This window comes from Zea mays, chromosome 9, assembly GCF_902167145.1.
Source record: "Zea mays cultivar B73 chromosome 9, Zm-B73-REFERENCE-NAM-5.0, whole genome shotgun sequence".
Classification (NCBI taxonomy): domain Eukaryota; kingdom Viridiplantae; phylum Streptophyta; class Magnoliopsida; order Poales; family Poaceae; genus Zea; species Zea mays.
The window spans coordinates 44787169-44808987 of record NC_050104.1 but is presented as its reverse complement, the minus strand read 5'-3'; the positions used below and the strand labels follow the sequence as shown (position 1 = coordinate 44808987).

The window sequence follows — 21819 nt, the reverse complement described above, 5'->3', positions numbered from 1 at the left end:
TGTAAAACTAGTATATCAGCCATGCTCACGGTCATGAGCGACTCAGACCCTCACATGAGTAATTTATGAAATTAAACTTAATATATCATTTGCATTGCATTCTGGGATTTATTCATCATTATGATCAATTATTTAATTGGGTTGGTAACTACTTACATTTAGTAATTGCTAATAAAATTTTGACCAACTTATTAAAAACAATGCTTAGCCTCAACCATTATTCTTGGTAAGTTTTACATTACACATGAGCCCTCACCGTAAGTGAGCTCATACACATTATTCCCCACACTTGCTGAGCAATGAACGTATGTGATCTCACCCTTGCTATAATTACATCAGGTCAAGAACAAGTACGGAAGGGTCTAGGTTGTCCTCTCCTAGTCAACTATGGTGATGGAGGATCGTTGCGCCATATGATGTAATGTATTTAGCTATTTTGTATAGAACTTTTATTATAAAATAAAGATGTGACATTGTTTTCTGTACTGAGTCATCATATGTGTGAGACTTGATCCTAGTACACATTTGAGACGCACTCGAGATTACTCTTAAATTCGGGTATGACACTCTGGGATGGACTCGAACACGATATGTAATGGGTCTTCAACTTGACTAGGACACCCATACTTTTCACCTAAAATTGTGTCCAAGGAGGAGGACATACATGTAATCTTTGAGGTTCCTTGACATGGTTTGTCCATGCTCTTACATGGATCGAGGGTCCTAATATAAATAATAAGCTCTCAATGACCTAACAAAAACAACAATAGATTGACATGCTGATTTGAAGACCTTACTGTCATGATAGTGATACACGACTAGGTTCATTTGAAACATTATCAAAACAACATTTGTATCAAGTGCTCATTGATCTCAATTGTAGTCTATATGTATCAGTTTTGGACTTTATAATAAAACACTATCAAGCTACCCATGAACCAAATGTTGGGTTTCGATGAGCTTGCACACTAAAACGGTCTTTTGAATATTGTATCCCTATTCCGTCTGTTTTAGAGGCTATCGAAAGTGTTTTCTAAATTGCATCATTGTTGTTCCTAAGCATATTGAAAACAACAACGTTTAGTATAGATTCTTATTTTTTTTGTAAAATAGAAACAAGCTTATCTTCTTATCATGTTCTTAACTTTTATATAAATGCATCTATAGGTATCGTATTCTTATCAACATACCTTTGTTTTATTAGTTTAGACTAAAAGACTGAAACCAGAAAGTAAATGATAACTAGTTAGGTGCCCGTATGTTGCTATGATTTCTATATAAAACACAAAGACATGTGTTTTATTAGTTAGTTGTGTATAAATGTAGGTTTTAAACCAATAACCATGATTCAAATCTCTATTTTTACATACTGGTCCTTCATATTAAGTAGAGAAGGGACCGAAAACATAATCTTAATCGGAGAGAGAAATTTTCTTGAGAACTTATATCGTGTGTTTGGTTGCACATTCGGTGGTAGCCTGGCTCACCACATGTGTTGACTGAGTCTCTGAATTTGTTCGATTGTCCGCATGGAGATGGTTGAGCATGCATGCATCGGTGCAAGTTACGTATTTGCGGAAGTTTTTTACCTGCATGCCGGGATACGCATGAAAACACCGTATGTGTTGGGCCATGTTCACATGAGCCCGGCTACAGAGACGCAGGCATCGAATCAGCGCCATAATGGGTCACATGTGGTGCGCTGATGGTATGATGGATTTAGGGGCTCCGGAAATAATTGGGATTCATTGGGCTTGTATGTTCTGTGATGATAGCGTTTCTCTCCGGGCTCCTCCGGCGAGCCAAGGGGTGGCCGGCACGGGCCATGGCCCCTCCCGAAGCTGCGACACAAACAATATAATATATATAGTTTAAATTTTGTGCACCACAATTAATTAAAGGTTTAATATAGTGATCGGTAATATATGATCTATAACTCTGTTGTGTTATGGCAACCAAAGTCCTAAAAGAGACAAAGAATGTAAGATAAAATATACAAATTTCAACTAAAGTTGTTACCTGATAGTTGGTGTGTACACGACAAATTTAACATGTACCTGCTTAGGTTGATGAATTTTCATGGATCCTCGAGGTTAGTTGGATTTTTGAATTATCTCAAAAATTTGTTAGCTGCCTCAGAAATACTAGAGTTATTATATAAAAGTTGAATCTCATAAGTTGGATATTTATCATTATGACGTCTTTATTATTTTGGTATTGTTGTTTGTCACAAATTTAGTTAAATATATCAATTAGCTAGAAAATTGACTCATGGACTAAGATAATTTATAAAATCTAAAATTCTTATTCAGAGTGCTTAAACTCGATGAATTGGTCGGCCCCCGTAATCCTGGCTCCGCCCCTGATCCGCCCATTCCGCCCGCCGCGTTCTCTGCTCCTGCGGCGGCTCACCCTCGGCGGCTCGGCGTCTCTAAACAAGGGTGCAGTTTGCGCGGCGGCCGTCGGCCTACCAGTAGTCCTGCCGGTGGTGCACGTGATGGCCAATGGGCACGCTTTCGTTGGTAGCCAGGAAGCGATGATGCTTACCTGATGTCCTCTGCTCAACCACAATTGGTACGCTTCCGTTTCTTTCAAGATGCAATCTTTCTGATTTCAGACAACCGTACCCAAGTTGGTTGAGGTTCTGCGTGTGATTGCTGAACCTTATGGATGCGTGTGTGGTTTAGGCACTAGGGCGTCTAAGTCAGTATTGTAAAGGAAATTGACCAAATAAAAAGATATAGTTTGATCATAATTTTATTACAAGATAATGGTAGCAGTTCCCCGTGTGCGTACTTTGGTTCGACCATTTGAATACTGAATAAGTGAATATAGCATCTAGATACATAATCACACGCTGCTATGCAAGTGCAGCATGTGGTGTGTTTGATTAAGGAATGCTGTGGTATGTCATTTTCTCACGCCTCACTTTTTTGTTTGGTTTGTAAGATGGAATGAGTTGATCCATCACCACCTTATTCCTTCGAAGCTAATAACTAATATATGCATGGTCCTATATGAGGTGCATCATGAGTTAATTCCTCAATTATGATGGAATGACTTCATTCCTTGTACTAGTATTAATTATTGACTTGAGGTGATGGTGCATCATCATATTATACATAACATTATAACAATGTTTTCAAGTCGTCTAGTTGAACCTAATCGTATAGCTACCGACTGGAGGGCTGCTGTGCTGACTATAGGCTGGAGGGCGGCTGTGCGCCTGTGCAGATTGGGACTGGAGTTCTTGCCTGAGCGTTCTCAACCCTAGATGCCCACAAAGCAAATTGCAGCCTACAAGTTCCCCTGCTTCAAAAGCCCATCTACAGTCATGTTTAAACTCTAAACTGGTCATCCCATGTCTAATACTAATATTTTGGTCGGCCTAGTCGCATCGGTGGGGCTGGTCGGTTGATACCTACCGAGTACCGATTAGACTGACTAATCACAAATAGTCAGACGACTTGAAAACACTGTACCATAAACCAAACAAAAAAGTGAGAAATGAATAGATGATAGACTAACTCATTCTTCAAACCAAACACCCCTGTAATGAATTCATGATGCAACAGGTCATGTAGCATGAGGTGGTTGCTCAAATCAAATACACCCTAAAAATTTTAATTCTGAAATATGCAATAATAGATATCACCCCGTGTAATATACAAAAGAAACCTGCTATTGCTCTGATTAATGACCTCAAATCATTTTTACCTTCCACCTGAGAGGCTTGACATTGTGCCAACACTCATTGTCAGCTGTGGGTATGAAATCAAGGAAGGATTGAATCCCCTATTTTCCATAAAGGCTAGCATGTTGATGCTTATATCTGATGGTGTGAACTCTGGCAACTGCATGCCACCATTAAGGTATTGAATTACAAGATGCATACTAGGCCTTGCACTAGCGAATGGTTGTGAGCACAAGAGCCCAAGTTTTAAAACCAGGCACGCCTCATCTATGTTGCAGTTACCTTCTAGCCTCTTGTCTATTGTCTCCACCAATGATCCTTTCTGCCAATGGTCAAGTACCCAATCAACCAACATAATATGCTCACCTAGCTCATTTTGCTTTACAGGCCTATGCCCACATGTCACTTCAAGAAGGAATGTGCCAAAGGCAAACACATCTGTAAGTGGGGATGCTTTACCCATGCGTACCAATTCTGGGGCCAGGTAACCCATGGTGCCAACCACACGTGTGGTCTGTGGGTCTGTGCCATGGTTATATGACTTTGCAAGGCCAAAGTCTCCTAGCCGTCCATTGAATTTGCTATCAAGAAGCACATTGCTTGCTTTGATGTCTCGGTGGATTACAACTTTGTCCCACTTCTCATGAAGGTAGAGCAGGCCACATGCAGCTCCTTTTATGATGTGAAATCTTGTAGCCCAATCCAGTGAAGGTTTGTCATTTTCACAGTATAGAAACTTGTCAAGACTACCATTTGGCATGTAGTCATATACCAATAGAAGTTCACCTTTTCGCCTGCAATAGCCTAGTAACTGCACGAGATTTCGGTGTCGAAGGTGGCCAATGCTAACAATCTCAGTGATGAACTCTTTTGTTCCTTGCTTTGAGTTATGTGACAACCTCTTCACTGCAATTTCTAATTTAGATGTTGGAAGTATACCTTTATACACCTTCCCAAATCCTCCTGCACCCAGCACATTCTTATTCTTAAATCCTTCAGTGGCAAGGAACAGATCTTTGTATGTGAACCGATGTGGTCCAAACTCAACCTCCCAATCTTCCTGTAGCTCATTGTTTGCCAATTTCCTCCGTGCCAGTAAAATGATGGTGATTCCAGTAACAAAGATGAATGATGCAATGGCTGTTGGAAGAATGATTGTCAGGACCTTTGATGGTGACCTGGAGCCAACACGAGGTAACTTTGGCAGCTTGGTGATGTCAATCTCTGGAGTTGTGTTGCTCATACTGAAGCTCCAACCAAGCAAGCAATATCTTGAGTTAATTACACCAGTTGAAGATGAGAATCCAATGTATGATGTATCTGTGAGAACTGTTGATAGATTGTAGATGGCTGAGACTAGTGGCCTATTAGGTTTAGCCATTTTAATGGGACCCAAGGTTACATCGATCTGTGTGGTCCATCCATCATATTCCACCCACACCTGCATCACCTCACGACTAATGAGTGACATGTTCTTGAACATACCGTTTTTGTCATCGTAGAAACCAGCACCCTGGGATTGTACCGAGTGGAGACCATTAATATTAATGCCAATGTGGTTGTCGTTGATATCCTCGAACTCACTGTTTTGTATGGTGTCAAGCTCAACCGCAAAGATATGGTTGTTTGGATTGCCGTTGTTCTGATCATTGAGGAGTCCTAGGTACTGGGCTGGAAATGCATCAGAGAAATTCTTGTTTGTTGTGACTAAGAAGGTCATGCCATCTGCACTCTTGTCAGGGTAGGCAGAGAGGATGCTGAAGATGAAGGTGACTGAGAAGGATTTCACATTTTCACCTGATGACTTGCGGAAATGCAGAGGAGTTGGGTAGAATGCATGGCCTTTGAGATTAAAGCTACCGTTGGTTAGCTCAAGGAGCCCATCTGGTTTGATTGTGGCAGTGCCGTCTAGGCTGAGATTTGCTTCTCTGAAGCTGGAGTAGACGAATTGATCACCAGCAATGATGAAGGATGTAAAGTTGAGGATGGAAAGGTAGAGAAGATGGTATAGAATGAGCCACTTATGTTTCTTTTCAGGCATGGATGTAACTTGTGGTAGCTCAAGAAGGATGCAAGAGCAAAGTATTTTCTGAGCTACCTGGGGCTTGCAGTTGTCCTCTACATCTAGTCTCAGTTTGTTGTTAATATATAGTGGAATTGAACCGGTAAGGTGTTTAATGTTTACTTTTCTTCGAAGACATATGTCATTCAATAATTGAGTCACTGTCAGTGGATGTTGAATCAGTGAAGTTAGCTATTTGTTCAGGTTCAAACATTTGCTAGATACTTTGACCTGTTGATTTTTTCCATACATTTTCTTTGAAGGTTTCACATTGTGAGGACTTCTTTCTCTTAATGTACTACAGTTGGCTCTTTTGGTTCTTGCTACCTCCAGGGTAGGTAAAAAGGACAGACCCAGTGCTAGAGGCTTCTATAAGTGAGGTATGGGGAAGGAATAACCGAGACAAGCCTTAACATGCATTTTTTACAGAGAGACTGCATCGAACCTAGGATCTTTGGCTCAATAAAAAGGCTTCTCACCAGTGCATCAGGCCTGCTCAGTGGAGAGCAGGTAGTCTTTTTTTAATTGGATGGCTAGTTATGACTTATTTTAGTTTAACTAATACATTAGGACTTGACTTTCAGTGAAAAAGTTTATTGGTCAAAAGTAATTTCAGCTACTAAAAATCCAATGCTGCTTTCATGGTTATTTTCATAGCTTAACATAGTGGCCATGTGCTTGTTCATTAGGTTGATCAACATGTCTAGTGTCAAGTATTCGTGTCTCTTGGGACAATTTGTTGAGAATGAAATTTCCTTGCCCATTGTCTCTATGTCCCAGTTGTTAGGAATATATCAAGAAATGCGTGCTGTGGTAGGATTTCTGTACAATCACTGCTTTCAATTTTCATTAATCTCGCTGACCATGTTTGCTCCCTGTGTTTAGTTTATCTAGATATTGGCCGGTTAATAAGGTCGAAATAGATTTATTATTATATGAAATACAACTGATTCATACTTTTTGATGTATGATATGATTCAGTTCTTCCTTTGACTACGTATGGATCACTTATCAACCAGATGCCTTATTAGCACTGGTATATCTCAATTGCACACCTCGCATGGTATGTGGTTGTGGTTCATAACACTAAGTGGAGCTCTTATTCTCAAATATGAGTAAACAACACATATTATGTTATGATCTAGTGTGTTTCTCAAGTCAAGCTCTGGACCATTAAAATCCCTTTCTGTCCGTGTACATGTCCCATTTCTTTAAAATATCTCAAAAAATGCTCTGATTTAGTCATTACCATCAATGCAGTCACTTTCCTTGGTTTCATTGACTATGTCTGCGATTGTGATGTATTTTCTCGTTGTCTTGGAGAAATCTTGTCCAGTTATATGGATTTTATTTTAATGACAAGAAAATTGTATGTTTATGAATGAAAATGAGATTGAATATAATTCGAGAATGACAAAGATGAATTTAACGAGCACACAAACAATGGGGTAATTTAGTCTAAAACAGACAAAGGAAGAGCATAAAAAAATATTAAGCGACTCTATTTTATAGAGTTTACTTCATGTCTTCATCTTTATGGAACATTGACTATGTGTGCAACTGTGCATGCAAACATTGAAGACCTGTGCCTGCCACTGTCAAGCCCCATAGCATCTAGTCATCTACCTCCTGACTCCTGAGATGGTAGATATTGTGCCGAAGCCTATTTCTGATGGACAGTGCATTATCAGCTCATCATTCTGCATCAAGGCTAGCATGGAAAAGCTTAAGTTTGGTGTTAACTCTGGTATTGGCATTTCTTTGTTGAGGTACTGCATGACTTGCCTCATATTTGGCCTTGCACTAGTGAATGGGTGGGAGCATAACAATCCTAGCTTCAGTGCTAGACATGCCTCATCAATATCATATTCACCTTGAATTTTGATGTCCACTGTATCAGTAAGTGATCCCTTATGCCAATGTTCCAGCACCCAGTCAACTAACATTACCTGCCTGTCTTGGGTACTTTGCTTGATAGGCCTCTGCCCACATGTGACCTCAAGAATGAATATACCGAAGGCAAAAACATCCGTCAGAGGGGTTGCCCTGCCAGTGCGTGCTACCTCCGGAGCCAGGTATCCTATGGTGCCAACCACATGTGTGGCTTCTGGGTCAGTGCCATGGTCATACAATTTCGCGAGACCAAAATCACCAATCCTCCCATGGATCTCATTATCGATGAGCACATTGCTTGCCTTGATGTCACAATGTATGATGACTTTCTCACACTCCTCATGAAGGTAGAGTAAACCAGATGCTACTCCTTTGATTATTTGGAACCTTTGATTCCAATCTAAAGTAGGCTTGCCCTCTTTACCATACAAGTATTTGTCGAGGCTTCCATTGGGCATGTAATCATACACTAAGAGAAGCTCGCCTTTCCGCCGGGAGTACCCCAATAAGGGCACCAGGTTACGATGTTGAAGATGGCCGATGCTAACAATCTCTGTTATAAACTCCTTTATGCCCTGTTTTGAGTCGTGTGACACCCTCTTCACAGCAATATTCAGTCTGGATCCACGGAGAATCCCCTTGTACACCATTCCAAACCCTCCTGTACCTAACAGGTTAGCTTCTCTAAATCCTCTTGTGGCATCGAATAAATCCTTGTATGAGAACCTGTGAGGCCCATACTCAACCTCCCAATCTTCACGTAGTTCAGCATATCTTAGCTTCCTCCGCACGAATAAAAAAATAGTAATGCTTGCAGCAAGGAACAGAGCCAGAATTGTTATTGGCAGAGTTATCTGTAATGCTTTCGACCGAGCCTTCTGACCAAGACGAGGCATCTCTGGCAGCTTGGTAATGTCGATTGGTGGAGCAGGACTGTTGATGCCAAAGCTCCAACCAAGCAGATAGTGTTGCCCACTAACAGAGCCTGTTGAGGATGAGAAACCAATATACGCCGGATTAGTGATGACTGCTGAGAGATTGTAGTTAGCAGACAGCAATGGCCTCACTGGTTTGGCGACATTGAGGGGAGCTATGGTGACATTGATCTGTGTGGTTTCTCTGTTGTAGTTCACCCACACTTGCATCGCCTCATGGCTATCGAGTGACAGATCTTTGAACAAACCACTTTTATCATCATAGTAGCCTGCATCATGGGATCGGATGGAGCGTAGACTATTGACGTTGATGCCAACATGGTAACTGTTGATGTCCTGTAGGTCATAATTTTGGACGGTGTCGAGCTCAACTGCAAAGATGTGGCTGTTTGGGTCACCATTGGTCTGGTCACTGAAGAGGCCCAAGTACTGGGTTGGGAATGAACCCGATAAATTCTTGTCTGGCGCAATGAAGAAAGCTAGGCCATGACCACTCTCAGTCTCAGGATAGGTAGAGAGAATGGCGAACACAAAGGATACAGAGAAAGACTGCACTGCACCACTAGAGGACTCGTAGAAGAGCACCGAACTGGGGTGGAATCCATGGCCTTTCTGCCGAACGGTGCCATTGGTTAGCTCAAGGAGGCCGCTCGGCGTGACTGTCGCTCCACCATCGAGGGTTAGGTTGCTGCTAGCGAAGCCGGTGTAGACGAATTGGTCGTCGTCCCCAGCAGTGAATCCAGCAATACTAAGGCCTACGGACAGGATGAACAAGGTAATGTTTTGGTTCGCCACCATGTCTGTACTTTTCTACTCCTCCATTGGTCGTGCGCTGTGGTTTGCACATTGGAAGTTCTTTAATTTTGCTGTGTGGTCACACGACCTGTAGGTACTACTTATCCAAAACTTGAGACTGACTTGGTACAGATTTGCATTGCTAAAATGAAGGATTTATTATTTGCATGAGGCTGACCCATGGGAAGTTTGCACAAAGTTCCAGGACACGTCATGTCAAGGATTTGGTAGAATGTTTCTTTCAATCCATGAAAGCATGGTGGCTACTATAGTAGTCATTAGTCAAGCCGTCCTTTTTGTACGAGTCTTTCTCATAGTCAAACTTTCCTTATGGTTGCAGAGGATTGTGGGCGCTTAACAATGGTGGCTGCTAGTAGTCAAACTGTCATTTTTGGTCACAGTCTTTCCTCATTGGCAAAACTGTCCTTGCTCTCCAAGGATTGACGGTGGCTATCAAGGTTCAGCAAAAGAAAAGAAAAAAATGGCAAAACTCAGTAATCTTCTGAATAAGAAAAAACAAGGCTGTTTGGATTGCTATAGTCGTAATCCATGGAGACAAAAACAATGTAGAAATAATAGAAGCCGGTACAGATTAAAGTTAAGTGAACAAGCTGCTAGTAGTATCGTTGATAGCGGGGTGAACGAAGTTTCTAGAGCCCTCATGGTTTTGGTATGGCTCTAGAAAATATATCAGTGCATGAAGCATTGAAGCACTGTTGTTTTTGTATTTAGTACTAGTATGTATTGTACTAGAACTATGTGCCTTATAGCTGGTCATCTGGCCTGGACGCCTGGACAGAAGTTCGCTGGTCATCTGGCCTGGTCGTTGTTTACTTTGGCGAACTGGATTCCACTCATGTTGAAAAAAGATGGGTGAGGTGGTGCAAAAGTCGTCGCATGTACATGAGGTGGTAGCTGGTTCACATATAGTAATTCGGAAAGAAAATGAGATCTTTGAATTGTTGCCTTGGATGCAGCCAAGGACTGAATCGTTGCTTACGGTCAAATCCTATGGAGGAATAGTTGACAGACCAGCCGGCATGAATATGATGTTCGGTACAGTTCAAATTTGGGCTGGTCCGTGGTCTACTGAACTCTGCCAGATGAAGTGTTTCCCAGCTGGTGATGGCTTTCAAAACCCGGGGGGAGGGGGGGGGGGGGGGGGGGGGGGGGGGGGTTGGCTGAAGTTTTAGCAAACGGTCGTCTTTCAGAGTCGATCATCGCTTACAAATTTGCTGTGTTTTTGCTGCAACTGTGCCTAGGACTGAAATGTAAGCTACCCGGGGGGTGGGCTTATGCGGCAAACGGGCTTAGTGGGGCCGTGGCTGATTAATGGGGAGGGAGGATTTAGGCCCGTAGCAGACCTGTGTAGGTTTAAGTGGCGTTTGGATGAAGCTATGGATATTGGATAGGGAATAGGAAATATAGTGGGATATGGTATATGTACAATACCATTTAATAAAGGGTCTCTTGATTGATCTTTAGGGAGCTAAATAAAAAAAGTACAAGAGATGGTTCACTTTGTCAAAAGACTGTCTCTACACGACTCTCTATACCTATTGCCTCTTAACTATATTTATTATTTAGGAGCTCAGAGTTGTATTAATGCAGCCTCTTAGTTGTCTCTTTTACATTGAAAACCAATCTAGGGGATCAGGGCTGTACATGTCGTAAAAAGAGAAGGAAAGGAAATAGATAGGGATACTAGCACTTCTGCCCATACCCATGTTCTTTGCTTTTGATTTGTTTTGGGTTAGAGGTATATAGTGGAGTCCACATGAGTGAATAAAAAAATACCTTCACAAAGTCTTCTGCACTCTAAAACTTCTCTTTTCCACCTCTGTCCTTCCATTTGCAATGTTCTTCTCTTTGTTAGATCTTCCTCATCCAACTCCGATTTCATGCAAGCAGTGTTACCCTAAACAGTTTTAGATGACCATTTAAATGGGTCTAAACGATGAACGGAGGAACACCGTGCAGTTTAAGGCCTAGATGGTCCTCTAAACAGTTGACTCATTTAAACGGTCAACGTTCGGTCAAAACAAGCTAAACGGAACAGGTTTAAACGCTGTTTAGCCTATTTATTGGGCAGTTTTATTGATAGGCCCAAAATGTGGCAGGCTCATCTGCATTGGTATGTTACTGTTAGGGTTCCCTCACCTTCTCTACCCGATCTTGTCTTCTTTCCTTTGGTTTCTTGACACATTCTATACATGAATATGTCTTCTTCTAACATGTTTTAGTTGTTCTATAATTAGCTAAAATAGGGGCTGAGTTTAGTTGTCTTGAATTGGTCATTTTGGTTATATGGATATGTAATATGTTATGTCTGAGCTGTTGTCCATCTATCATAATTTTGTATTGCTAAACCAAATATATATGTGGATTTATTCATGTACTCTTGCTAAAATTTACATATTACATACTAACTATGAACCCTTCTTTTGTAGGTACATGGTTTAGATGGAGAGGACATCAAAAGCTTTGTGTTTACTTCAAAAAAGGTTAGTGAAAGTAATCTTGCTAAAATGTTGCTATAGTATAAAATTGTTTAGACCGTTTAATTTCGTTTAAACACGTCTAAACACTAAATATAGCCTCATCGTTCGTCTACCGTTTACGTTATCATTGCATGCAAGTGAGCAACATCTAGCAACATCTCTAAGACTATATCCACAAAGTCTTCTACACTTTAAGCTATCTCCAGCAGGACACAATAAACCGTTCAGTTCGCTACATTTAGTGTTTGGGCTCCTTTCTTCCTCCAGCATGTCGCGCTAAAATCTCTGCTACGATAGAGGATGTATTCTTCATTTGCTAAATGTGGTGGGCTCGCTACCGCTGCCTCCGCACATTCACTCCTGTGCTAGCTCGGAACCCTCTTGTCGTGCTCGCTGTGTAGCAACTCCTCTTCGATGTATGGCTTCGATGACGACAAGATGGCCTCCTAGCTCTCACGAAGCTTCCCTTCCCTCAAACGTGTGCTTCTCACGGTGATAGTGACGACACATACATCGGTGTAACACCTCGTCCACTCCCAGACTGGCGGTACTTACTCCTAGCAACCCTTTAGGATCATATAACATCTCCACAGACCAACACGAGTCTTTTGTGCGCACTTTGTTCTTATGCACACCTAAGAATACTTTTCGGTCAGTCACCCATCCCAAGATTTCTCTAGGCCAAGCACTCTTAATCTGGAGGTTCCTTCAAGATACGCTTCCAAAAAAGAAGATGCATCTTGTTGGTATGAGTACTCTATTAATTCTATTAAGCCCTAGGCTAGGATATCACCATCCATTAGGGGCAGGATATCACAATCCACCCCTTTAGCAGACCGACGTCCTTGTCGGTCAACCCTAAGCTAGGAACCTCCCCTCTTGGCCACGATTGTGTGTCCAGTGTCGTCATATGCTATTTCCATGTGACCACTCCAGGCCCACATGTGCCATATGCCCGAACTCCTAGCCCATACACGCCTGTGAAACCGCGAGGGTCGGCTCTTATACCATTTGTAACACCACGCCTACTCCCCGACCGACGATATTTACTCTTGGCAGCCTTTAGGATCATAGACCATCCCCACAGATCAACACGAGTCTTTTGTGCGCACTTTGTCCTCACTTATGCGCACTCGAGAAGACTTCCTGGTCGGTCACCCGTCCTAAGATTGTGGTAGACCAAGCACACTTAACTAAGAGGTTCTTTGAAGACATACTTCCGAAAAAGAAGATGCATATTGTTGGTATGAATACTTTATTAATTCTATTAAGTCTTGGGCTAAGATATCACTATCCACTAGGGCTAAGATATTACAATCAGAGCCGCCGTTGTTGAACACGCTTATCGCGACGCTAAAACGAGCATAAGCGCAGAAGCACTGGGATGTCTCGAGGCCACATAATATCCCCTGCTCACCATTAAAGTCAGGCTCGAGCAGCTCATCCTCTCCATCCTCAATGACCTATTAGTTAGCCGCTCATGCGTCAGGCCTCCTCCTTAGTAGTCCTCAAGGCCACCTTCGAGCAATCACTCGTGTCACCCTCCCTCACCACTGTTGTCCTCGTCTACCACCGTCGTCGCCACAACTACGCCCCCGGTCTCGTCTCCTTCGGTTCCATGAATCGGCCTATCCAATGCCTTAATCAACCTTCGCCTTGCGGTCACGTAGGCAGTGGCGGGGAAGACATGTGCAAGATGCTCGACGTCGTGCTCAAGCCGGCGCGCCGTAACCCTGTGGGGTCTTTTTTTAATCCTCTCTTTATAAAGTTATATTTTGAGGAAGCAATTGTAGTTATTGATGCTAAGCCTGCTGAAATTGACAACAAAGATATATTGGTTAAAATGGAAATACTTGCTTATGAACTAATCAGACGTTGTCTAGTATATATACCTTATGTTATTCTTTAATTCTCACTACTTAATGACCAGCCATGTAATCTTATTCCTAAATTTTAGATTCTAGAACAATGTGATCAACTTTTTTTGTCTGCATACTTGTGCCAATTCAGTGATATAGTTGGTGTGGTTTTGATGTTGTCTCGGCTCTTGCCTATCTGGTCTTTTAAGGGCATAATTAAATTTCCTTTGTGGGTTGTTTAGATCCATTCTTTTAGAGGAATTGGAATCTACTTAGTAGAGTATCTTATTTAGTTTGGAATTTGATATTCTACCATTTTTCAAAGTTTAAACATAAGCCTATCTTAAATTTGTAGAGCGAGGAATAAAAATTGATTTTATGTATCACCAGTTTATATTTCTATTCTATAATTTATGGCATGCTCTTCGACTCGCTCTCGTACAGTAGAAATTCAGCATATAAATATATTCTATATAATTAGCTTAGCTTAATTGATATATGCTTAAATCATGATTATTAAATAGAATTCAATTCAAATGATCCAAACGGGCCTGACTTCGTTCTTGGACGCACCAATAAAAATTAACAGAATCAAGAGTGAGTTAACTTTGGAGTCTCAATTGCCTCTGTTTGGTAGTTGCTTTGTAAGAGAATATGTCATGTTAATATAATTGATTTGTTATAGAGGACGAGATATATTTGCTGAAATTTACTGTATAAGTTAGCTCAGTAGTAGCCAGTCGCCCTGAGCTGGAGGGAGTCGCACGTTCACTAGTAGAGATGGCCAAACGGCTGCCTGGCCGGGCCCGGCCCGCCAGGCACTGTTAGAAAGCCAGACCGGTCCGTCTAAGCCGCGGGCTCGTTCCTCTGTTCGAGCTCGGGCCGCTGCAGGCCTAAACGGGCCGGGTCGGCTCGGTAAGCACGGAAAAAGTGGGCCAAAAACAGGCTGGTAAGAATGATTTAGTGCAAAAAGCAGGCTTGACGGGCTTATAGGTAAATGGGACGGGCCAGGCTAGCCCACCATGCTTAGTTTCCTATTCGAACCTGGTCCGCTAATTCGTGCCGGACTGGCCTAGGCCCGTATAAAAGCGGTCCGGATCGAGCTCGTACGGGGCCAAAAAACGTGCTTCTAGTTGGGCTTTCATGCTTCGTGCTTTCTATACATATATATTCACTAGACATCACGCCTCACGTCCTCGTGACCGTGAGGCCAGGCAAACCTAGTTTAGGATTGGATGACCGCATGGAATGGCGGGTTGGGCCTAGACGCCTAGTGGGCCGACCAAAGAGCGTCAGATTTGGGAAGCGAGGTCGAAAAGTCGTTATTTCCTTTTGGGCTAAATTGATTGAAAATACTTCTTGTATTCTAATTTGTACGCGTCAACGTGTGCGATATGCCTCTGTTATTGATCACCCGCGCTGCACTACTGACAGGCTTCAAATCCTGCAATTGTACAGACTGAATCCACATCATTACAATTTTCTAAACCGTAATTTTTATTAGAGATGTGATGGCGGAATCTAAGGGCTGGTTTGGTAGCGCAACTATTCAATATTTTGAATAGGAAGAGATTTCCAACTTCATGTTTGAGACCAAGTGGAATTGAGAGCTAAAATCTCCCCCTATTCAATTTTAAATAGCGAGTGAAATTTAGCTCTCTAATCCCCTTCATTTCCCTATCTCCCAAACAAGCCCTTAATCCTCTCCTATTCCTTGGCCACCAAACAAACTATTGAGCACCATTTGTGGCACTAGTCACGGCTGGATGGTCCAGCCCTGAGGACTGGAAGGTTCGACCCACGGACGATACGCCCATAGGCTAAATCCCATGTAAAGGTTAAATAATGCTAGAGTTGATGGAGAATCGGCTAAATCCCATGTAAAGGTTAAACAATGAATTCATCTAAAGAGAGCATACCTAGGTCGTGGACGGTCCGGCCCCCAAGGTCAGACGGCCTGAGGCTGGACGGTTCGGCCCTTTCCTGGATGGTTCGGCCTCTAAAAGGCCGGACAGTCCGGCTGCTACCAGAGAGTGCCATAGCGCGATTCCGGTATCGTGGACGCTCCAACCTCTGAGGCCGGATAGTCCATAGTCACGCAGAGAGCGTTTAACTCCTCTAAAGTAACCAAAATAGAGGAATTTAGGGATCTCGACAAGTTAGGACAACGATTTACATCGGGCGATCCTTTAGAGGAGATTGACATAGGAGATGGTAAAACTCAAAAGCCGACTTTTGTGAACAAGACCTTGAAAGACAATCCTAGAGATGAAATGATCGGCTTATTAAAAGAATATTCTGATTGCTTTGCTTCGAGTTACACCGAGATGCCAGGGTTAAGCTGAGAGCTAGAGGAGCATCGGTTGCCTATTAAGTCCGGTTTCAGGCCCTTCAAGCCGAGACCAATATCAATTCGTCCAGACTTACTCTCTAGGATTAAGAACGAAATTCATCGGCTCTTATAAGCTAATTTTATTAGACCTTGCAGATACGTAGAGTGTGTCTCTAATATTGTGCTGGTGGAGGAGTATGGTAAGCTTAGAGTTGTATTGATTTCCGGAATTTAAATGGATCAACACCTAAAGATGAATATTCTATGGCTATAGCCGTCATATTAATTAATAATGCATTATGAAATAGAGTTATTAGCTTTTTTATGGTAATGCCGGATATAATCAAATCTTCATGGCCGAGAAAGACGCGTCTAAAATGTCCTTTATATATACATGCTTCATTGGTTTATCTGAATGGGTTGTCATGACATTCGATTTAAAAAATATCGGTGCCACTTATTAGAGCACTATGAATTTGATCTTTCACGAGTTTTTGGTAAACACTGTAAAAGTTTACATTGATGATATTGTAGTCAAATCATCTGTGTTTTGTTCTCATATAGCTGATTTGTGCAAAGTTGTCAGGGGTGATAATTAGGGATACCCGAATTATTCCCCCGAAGAACGCACTCAGGAGAAGTAAAGGCGTAACCCCCGAGGGGAAACAGGCGAGGTAGCTCTTATACTGAGGCCTCTCCCCAAAAGTCTCCCACCTCAGGTAGAACTCCGCCTCGCTCGAGGTCGCCACCGCTCCGTCCGTCTCGCCCGAGCTAATCCTAGGAAGATAAGGCAAAAGCGTCCGAAAACAGGAAGGGAACACCTGCATTTAATGCGGATACCTGTAACATCACAAAACCATCAACCAAAAATAATGCATTTAGATTATTAGTGGTAAATATAGTAATGAAATTTTCTTTTAAGTGTTTGATTTTTAATTGCATTTAGAATAATTTTTGTTTGCTCCTATTAGATTGATGATTGTTTTAGTGGAATTTCTTTTATATTGAAAATCTAACTAATTAATATGGAAATATTGGTCCAAAAATAAATATTTTGGTCATAAATAATTTTGGATAATTATTATGATTTTTAGAAATATTTGAAAATATATTTATTTATATTTGTAATAGAAAACAAAAAAAGAAAAGCAAAACAAAACCCTAATCACTCGGCCAGGCCGAATTCGGCCTAGCCGAGGCCCACTAGGGCAGCCAGCCAGTCGTGCCATCTCCCTACCCTCTCTCTCTCTTGCATTTGCAGACCGCCCACCCGCGGCTCGTCTTCCTCGCGCCGCCGCTCAGGCGCGCGCACCCGCGCCGTGCCTAGGACCCGCCCCGCGCCCCTGGCCGCGTCCCCTCCTCTCCCTGCACCGGAAACCGCCGCGCCACCTCCTCCTCTCCCTCCCCCACTTCCCTCTCTCCATCAATGGATAATCGGCGCCATTAATGGAGTTAAGCCACCGACGCCTTTACCTCCTCCCCGACGTCCCTCCCTCTCCCTCTCCCTCTCCCTCTCCTGTCTCTATAAATAGGAGCCGACCGAGCTCTCCTCTCTCCCTCCCTACCCGCGCTCTCTACTCCTCTCCCCTGCCCGCGCCTTTGCCGTTCGTCGCGTCGTCGTTCGCCGGAGTCACGCCCTGCTCATCGAGCCGCCACACCGGAGCACACCGAACACCGCCGAGCCTCGCCCGTCCCGGTCGCACCTCGCCCTGCTCGTTCGTTTCCCCCTGTCGAGCTTCCTGCGCAATCACGAGACCGAGCCCAAGGTAGAAGATGATTATTTTACGTTTTAACCCCTGGTTTTGTGTACATTTAGTTCAGATATTTCTCAGTTCAAAAACTATTAAAAAGAGACCCCGATGTATACACTTAATTGTGAACCTGCCCCTGCAACAATATTTTGGACATAAGTATTATTTTATATTTTGAAAATGAATAATGCCACGATTCACTAACTTGGTGATTTACATACTAGAAATGTTTACGGCTAACTTCACTTTAGCACATGGAACAATATTGTTAGTAGTGATTTAAGTATAATTTTATTGATATATGAAAATGGAAGAAGTAATAGGTCACATATTATCGGTTAGGTTAAAATATATATTTTCACTAATCAGGATATAAGTATTTGTATGCATATCACTTAATCACTTAGAATTAGTAAAATATCTATTTATGTCAAAATAACTATGATTATGGTATTAAAGTCCAAAATTAGTAATTTACATTAATCCTTGGAATATTAATGTTATGTAATATATAAATAACCATTTTAGCCATATGTATAATTTCTATTTAGAAAGGAAAGGATAAAACCCAAGGGACTGTTATTAAGTAATAAAGAAACGTAAAGTTTGTTAAGACATTTTATCTATATTGTACTAGATAAACTAGCGTCGTAGTCACCTACTCATATTTTCACCAATGATAACTCAAAGTGGAAGATATAGTGGATTAATAAATATTTATGCCTTAAACATATCTATGAGTATAATTGTGTGATATATGAATGTGTATGTAATGATGAATAATTACCCATTTAATAATGTATGTTTATTTATTTGGCGTACGTATTCTTTTGTATGTACGATACGTAAATCGATGCTAGAAGTTGACTGTGAGGTAGACGAACCAAACACGTTCGAGGACAACCCACATGACACTTTCGAGTAAGGCAAGTGGATTCTACCTCTGCATTTCTGTTTATACCTAAATAATGCATATAATAATGTTTACTTTTCGGATATTGCATAATTTGATGGGATTTGCCTAAATAAGGATTTCCTAGAATTATGAACCCTATTCCTTGAATTACCCTGGGATAAATGTTGTGCTTAACAATTTTTGCTATTGCTCAACTTGATGAATATGTTGTCACTCTTTTAATGATACTATGTTCCAGAAATGAAGATTTATTTATGATGTTAACCCGATGGTTAAACAAGAACATTTTGTATTAAATGGAACATGGAGTGACCACCCAGGATAACAGTGCAACCACGAGTGCTATAATGGCTCTGGCTTTGGTAATTAGCTCTATAGACTTAGTGCTTAGCAACCCTACCTGAAAGATGGGCAAGAGGTGCGGCATTGGTTTGGTGACAGCTCATGTTAACATGGGGTGGTAGTCTTGGCTAAGATACCTCACCCAGAGGGCCATCAGTACTGACGTGGAAACCTTAGCGGGTGGCTTTGTACTAAGGATGTTTTGTGAAAGCCTCATAGTGGATCCCTAGCCATTCACCTCGGCAGTGTTTATGGGTCCGATCAACCCAGGCTAGATGGGATACACAGCTTATGAGTAAAGTTGTACCACCTCTACAGAGTGTAAAACTGATATGTCAGTCGTGCTCACGGTTAAGAGCAACCTGGACCCTCACATGATAATTGAACTTAAAGATGGAAAATAAATCGTGATATGAGTATCTACCAGTGGTTTGCTTAAGTGATTTCATTTAAGTGTTGTTGATATAATCTTATGCCTTTGATTAATTGGGAAATTTGGGATACACACTTATTAGTAAGACATGTGTTGCTAATAAAATATTGACCAACTAAAATGTTTACCATTTATCCATAACCTACCTTGTTAACTTGTGTTATTTCCCCCACTTGCTGAGCCCCGACCATAAGTGAGCTCACCCTTGCTAATATTTTGATCAGAGGGTGATGACGAAGACTTCGCAGATGACGTTGATGAATTTTGAGTCTAACGATGCGCTAGTCACCTTCCTGTGGAAGAGTGTCCATGTTTAATTCCGCCGTATTTGATTATGAAACTTGTTTAAGATACTATGATCCAGATGATGCAATAAAGTTACTCTACTCTCTTTTCGCCTTTATTGCATTGTCTTTTGACATATTACACTTGTGACATCAACATATGTATGGAAAAATGGATCCTGGCCACATATGCTATGCATTCGGTTTTGCCCCCAGAACCGGGTGTGACATAAGTGGTATCAAAGCTATGCTGACTCTAGATCCTTAGACTAGTTAGAAATTGAAAACCTAGTCTGTTCAAAACATCATAATTTTGTTCTTACAAAATTATTTTATTAACCTTACCTCTTTAAAATTCAACTAAGTTGACATTTTCTCTTGTAGATGGTTCGTACAATCCAAACCACCCGGACCAACACCAACTACATCCCTCCGCCACAGCAAGTTCCCGTCTAACTGGTGGTAGTCAAGGAAATCCCTGTGGATCTCCCTCGCATTTGTGTGGAGAATAGAGTTATTCTGGAAGACAACTCAGAGGAGTTTTTGCCTACGCCTACCCCGTTGGCACAATCACTAGCCTTCGCAACTGGATCGTCAGCTTTAGCACCGCCTGCACCAGCAGTCCAAGCCCCTGCTCCCAGAGGCAACGACCCGGACGACTCTGGTGACGATGATGAAGACGACGAAGAAGAAGAAGCGGAGAACGTCAACGAAGAAGCCAACGATGAACAACAGGACCATTACATGAGGTTATGGCCTGTCACTGAACATTATACATCGATGTTCGAGACAGGGCACTTCCTAACCTGTTGCAGGATGTTCTGCATGCGTTGGGAACCTACGTCCGACCCCTGTATGAGACAAGGCGAGTGTACGATCCTCCTCAGGCTTGCTACTACATCACTCGCATTCATGTCAGGGTGATGGATGCAGGTGATAGAGACTTCAGGACTCTATCAGTTCATGAGTCTCTGACACCGCTATCCACCTACGCTGCTTCGGACAACGATGCTGCTAGGCGAACTCTGTGGTCCCTCAGCCACACCTACTGGCAGCAGCTGCACAACACGAAGTACAGGCATATTTCTCTGTGTATTCGTGGAAAAAGCCAAACCAACATTGTTCCAGGTGGAGCTGGAGAAGATCGCCTCAACACCCTAGCTGGTGTGGTGGCAGGTCTTAACACCGACCTGGATAGTGCTACCCTGGACCTCTCTAGGGTACACTTGGAGCTGGAGGATGCACACGCAAGGATCACAGCCCTGGAAGCTCAGCTTGATGGAAGGAATCCCCCTAAAGTTCAAGTCTCTACCATGACGTTATCCCCTCCCCGCAAGAGGATCCGCTATGGAGAACCAGGATCTATCACCAGGCTGCTATAAATTTTCATTTATATTGTAATAAGTTATATTTCGCGTTAGACGATGAACATCTTTATAATATTATGCTTATAATAATAACAACCATGTGATGGTGTTATTTGAAATGTTTGAGTTCGATTTTTGCTTGAGTGCAATGGTCTTATGGAATGATGGCCATAAGAACATATATAATAAACTCAAACTTAATAATGAGATATTCCCCCTAGAATCTTCTCTACTCCTCACTTACCTCGGAATTGCACTTTCTAACCAAACAGATGGTGAACACTCTCTCAGGTCCCAATAACCACCAGAACCAGCGTGGTCAGCAGTTGCCACCACCGCCACCCAACCCCAATATGGAGCAATTCCTCGCAGCGCAGATGCAGCTTCTGCAAGGACTCACTGCTTCGGTGCAGCAGATACAACAGAATCAACAGAATCAGCAGCACCAGCATCAACAACAACAAGCACCACAAACTAGAGATAAGCATTGGGATTTCATGAGCCATCACCCGCCTGCTTTCTCGCATGCAGTAGACCCTTTGGATGCTGATGACTGGTTTAAGGTCATCAGGAAGAAACTGGACATCACCTAGTGCAATGACCGAGAAAAGGTCTTGTATGCTTCAGGAAGACTCGAAGGTGCCGCGTCCGATTG

The 21819-nt window shown here is 42.3% G+C and overlaps 2 protein-coding genes and 1 long non-coding RNA gene across 4 annotated transcripts; 1 reads left to right on the top strand and 2 right to left on the bottom strand.

Annotated features, from left to right (window-relative positions):
• Positions 1 to 2273: 2273 nt before the first annotated feature.
• LOC109942347 (uncharacterized) lies at positions 2274 to 19912 on the top strand. 2 transcript variants are annotated; one of them, XR_002265113.3, is made up of 3 exons: positions 2274 to 2574; positions 11830 to 11883; positions 19738 to 19912. It is a non-coding gene; the product is annotated as an uncharacterized lncRNA (long non-coding RNA). The 2 variants fall into 2 exon arrangements; XR_002265112.3 differs by lacking the exon at positions 19738 to 19912 and adding an exon at positions 18683 to 19335.
• On the bottom strand, positions 3628 to 5816 carry LOC100281082 (lectin-like receptor kinase 7). Its single transcript, NM_001154001.3, has one exon. It carries the CDS (start codon positions 5733 to 5735, stop codon positions 3714 to 3716), a length of 2022 nt encoding a protein of 673 aa, NP_001147473.2. The 5' UTR covers positions 5736 to 5816; the 3' UTR covers positions 3628 to 3713.
• LOC109942346 (L-type lectin-domain containing receptor kinase SIT2) lies at positions 7246 to 9465 on the bottom strand. The gene has a single exon (XM_020544270.1). The coding sequence runs from the start codon at positions 9380 to 9382 to the stop codon at positions 7379 to 7381; it is 2004 nt and encodes a 667-aa protein (XP_020399859.1). The 5' UTR covers positions 9383 to 9465; the 3' UTR covers positions 7246 to 7378.
• Positions 19913 to 21819: the final 1907 nt, after the last annotated feature.